The following is a 4058-nucleotide window of genomic DNA, read 5'->3' as shown; positions in this document are numbered from 1 at the left end:
GTTATATTATAGTGTGTGTTATAGTGTGTTATAGTGTGTGTTACATTGTGTATTATAGGATAGTGTATGTTATAGTGTGTGTTATATTATAGTGTGTGTTATAGTGTGTTATAGTGTGTGTTACATTGTGTATTATAGGATAGTGTATGTTATAGTGTGTGTTATATTATAGTGTGTGTTACAGTGTGTGTTATAGTGTGTCACAGTGTGTATTATAGGATAGTGTGTTATAGTGTGTTACAGTGTGTGTTATAGGATAGTGTGTTATAGGATAGTGAGTTATAGTGTGTTACAGTTTGTTGCAGTGTGTATTGTTGTGTGTTACAGTATGTGTTATAGGATAGTGTGTATTACAGTGTGTGTTATAGTGTGTATTACAGTCTGTGTTATAGGATAGTGTGTTACAGTGTGTTATAGTGTGTGTTACAGTTTGTTTCAGTGTGTATTGTAGTTTGTTGTACCTTTCAGGTAGCGTGGTGGTGTGTATGGTATCGGATTGGTGAAGCCGAAGAACAGACTGAATATCAGAGGTGTTATGGCTCCAAAAGCAAAGGCATGTGACCATCGGTTCTCCAGAGAGCTGGTGAAGTCCAGAGGGCTAAAAACAACAACAACAACAACAACAACAACAACAACAACAACACAAATCAGAAGTGAATTACATCATGTACATCAACTTTATCCACATCCAGGTGTGACACAACACACACACGTCAGAGTGAGACACAGAACCATGAGTGTCACACTGCGAACTCTGACCTACTGTACATGGTGTTAATAAGTAACACAAAGACCTCCTCTGTCCTGCTGAAGATGTGGGAGAACTTACAGTTCTACTCTGAGCTATGTCACTGAGAATGAGTTGTTACTATGGAAACCATCAGGCATCAGAATGTGTGCATTAACGTTAATTAATCCAGAACTCAGCAGTGAAGTGAAACTTTATTAAACTCACACCACGATGCCAAAGCGGCCTCTCAGACACGGGAATCTCTTCTCAAAGGAGCAAACCTTCTGTCTGCGCTCTACAAACGACAGCAGGAGTAAAATAAAGACCTGCAACACACACACACACACACACACACACACACACATGTACATACACATATGTACACACACACACACACGTACATACACATATGTACACACACACACACACACATACACATTTGTACACATACACACACCCACACCCACGTATATACACATACGTACACACACACACACACACACACACACACACATAAATAATTTATATGGTAATATAATGAATACCGTATTTAACTCCATCACCTAATAAACTGTTATACAATGAATTTGATCAGACACTCACGGATGGTAAGAGGTAGATGTGGTCCTGAGAGATGACACAGTGTTCATTCACATCAGTCATATTTCTAACATTCGCAAAAGAAAGAAAGATAAAAGCAGTTTATTATTGTAATAATATAAAGGTTCAACTAATAACGAGCTCAGAATGTATGTATGAGGCATAAAGTAGGGAAACATTTACAAGTCTGATGTCACTCACCTGGAGTGACACACCTGAAGAGGAAAACACTTCTGAAGAGAGGAAGAGAGGAAAAGAGGAAGAGAGGAAAAGAGGAAGAGAGGAAGAGAGAAGGAGAGGAAGAGAAAGAGAGGAAGAGAGGAAGAGAGGAAGAGCATGAGGAGAAAAGCAGTTTATCCCACACAAACATATGTGTATAGAATATACAGTAGGAACTTTACACACATTAACCTGAAGACTGAACTCTGAACACACACACACACACACACACACACACACACAAAGCTGAAGACTCAGTTACAGATACGTATAAAAGAATGAACTTACCACGATGTCTGGTATCACGTTTATGACATCATTCTTTATATAAGGAAGAGTAATAATGAAGGTCAGATACAAAGAACACTACACAACATACAAAGAACACTACACAACATACAAAGAACACTACACAACATACAAAGAACACTACACAACATACAAAGAACACTACACAACATACAAAGAACACTACACAACATACAAAGAACACTACACAACAGATATACAGGAGAACATCAACAGTCACACATGAAGCTTTTCTCTCCAGAACTACTCACTATGAGATTTGTGATTTTTGGAGAAGAGAAGTTCACATTTAATTGGAGCTGGGTCTTCTAGAAAAGAAGAGAAAAGATTTAAAGTGTATATACACACACACACACACACACACACACACACACACAAAGACACACATACACATACACACATACACCTACACAGACACACACATACACATACACACAGACACACACCTACACACACACACCTACACTTACACACACACACACACACACACATACACCTAAACACATACACACACATACACCTAAACACATACACACACACATACACACACACATACACTTACACACATACACACACACACACACACACACCTACACACACACACACATACCTACACACACACACCTACACACACACATACACACACACACACACACACACATACACCTACACAGACATACACCTACACACAAATACACATACACACATACACACATACACACAAATACACATACACACATACACATATCCACACACGCACATACTGTATACACACATACACATATACACACATACACACACATATATACACATATACACACATACACATACACACACATACACACATACACATACACATATACACACATATACACATACACACATATACACACGCATACAGTACACACACATATACACACACATACACACACATGCACACAAATACATACACACATACACATACACACATATACACACACATATACACACATATACACACATACACACACTCACATTTGTGTGCGTGTGTGTGTGTGTGTGAGCTGCACCTCATTCACTCAGCAGTAGTAACATAAATGTGAGGTTTACTTTAACTGTTGTGTTGTTTTTGTTGTTTTTTATCCTACAACATTTTTCCGGTCACAGCTCCACAGTCAGTGTTTTATTCCATCTGTGTGACCACATGATTATCTCTCAGGGTCATTAATGTCTTCTGCGAGTTAAAAAGCTCTTCACATTCAGCCACTTTACATTACATCAGACCCATTAATGCTGCTAAGTGCTAAAGTGACATCATCACACTGATGAGGAAGGAATTCTACAGGAAATTAAAAACACAGCAGAATTCAACATGATGATGAAGTGTAGTGATTAACAGTGAGGAGGTACATTAGTTTACAACACTTCTACACTTACAGCAGGTGTGTGTGTGTGTGTGAGACACTACAGTAACACACACTGTAACACACATTACAACACACTACACTATAAGACACTCTATAACACACTGATCTGTGACCCACACACTAGTTTGTGTTGTTTCAGTGTCACTCTGTTTGGTGTGTTTGGTATGTTGTGGTGCCAAGATGTTTGGGCACCTTGTAGTAATGTTAGATAGCAGGCTAAAGAAAAATGTGTGTGTGTGTGTGTGTGTGTGTGTGTGTGTGTGTGTCCTTATCCTGTCATAACAATGCCACCTTTCAGTGTATAGATATAAAAATATGAGTCAGAGTTTATAGACTTACAGTCTCAAGCTCATCATCCTGCTCGGTGACGTTGATGAACAGAGTATCCATTTGTGCGAAGATGAAAAGTCCTGATTGTGCAGCATTAAACCTAACAGCTTGAACACTCTCCTCAGCTCCCCTGCCTGCAGCCTTGATTCTTCTTCTCGCCTCTTTATAGTCTTCATGCAGAAGACCGAGTTAAACCACACCTCCTCAAATACATCAGTTATAAAACACAGCTATTAAAATAATAATGCCCCAAAACATCATTAACCACCAGAGTTTATCTGAACTGATCAGTCTGGAGCAAATGCAAGAGGATATGAAGAATAACAGTATAAATCCCTGTTAGCTGTAAAATTAAATAATAGAGAAAATTATAGTATTGCATGATATAATAAACAAACAGACAACAGTGATCTACTGCTTCAATGACTATCGTCCCGTCGCACTCCCACCCATCGTTATGAAGT

At 38.7% G+C, this 4058-nt stretch overlaps 1 protein-coding gene across 1 annotated transcript in view; it reads right to left on the bottom strand.

Annotated features, from left to right (window-relative positions):
* The window catches only part of LOC132858556 (stimulated by retinoic acid gene 6 protein-like), a 12694-nt gene extending 9040 nt beyond the window's left edge, over window positions 1-3654 (bottom strand). Inside the window, exons 1-5 of the mRNA XM_060888943.1 lie at window positions 3604-3654; window positions 1532-1545; window positions 1334-1397; window positions 956-1056; window positions 462-598 (exon numbers count right to left, since the gene is read on the bottom strand). Of these exons, the coding sequence (XP_060744926.1) occupies window positions 462-598; window positions 956-1056; window positions 1334-1397; window positions 1532-1545; window positions 3604-3654 (367 nt within the window). The remainder of the gene's footprint in view (window positions 1-461; window positions 599-955; window positions 1057-1333; window positions 1398-1531; window positions 1546-3603) is intronic.
* Window positions 3655-4058: the final 404 nt, after the last annotated feature.

This window comes from Tachysurus vachellii, chromosome 2, assembly GCF_030014155.1.
Source record: "Tachysurus vachellii isolate PV-2020 chromosome 2, HZAU_Pvac_v1, whole genome shotgun sequence".
Taxonomy (NCBI): Eukaryota; Metazoa; Chordata; class Actinopteri; order Siluriformes; family Bagridae; genus Tachysurus; species Tachysurus vachellii.
The sequence above is the reverse complement of the archived record's forward strand: the minus strand, read 5'-3'. Positions and strand labels throughout refer to the sequence as shown.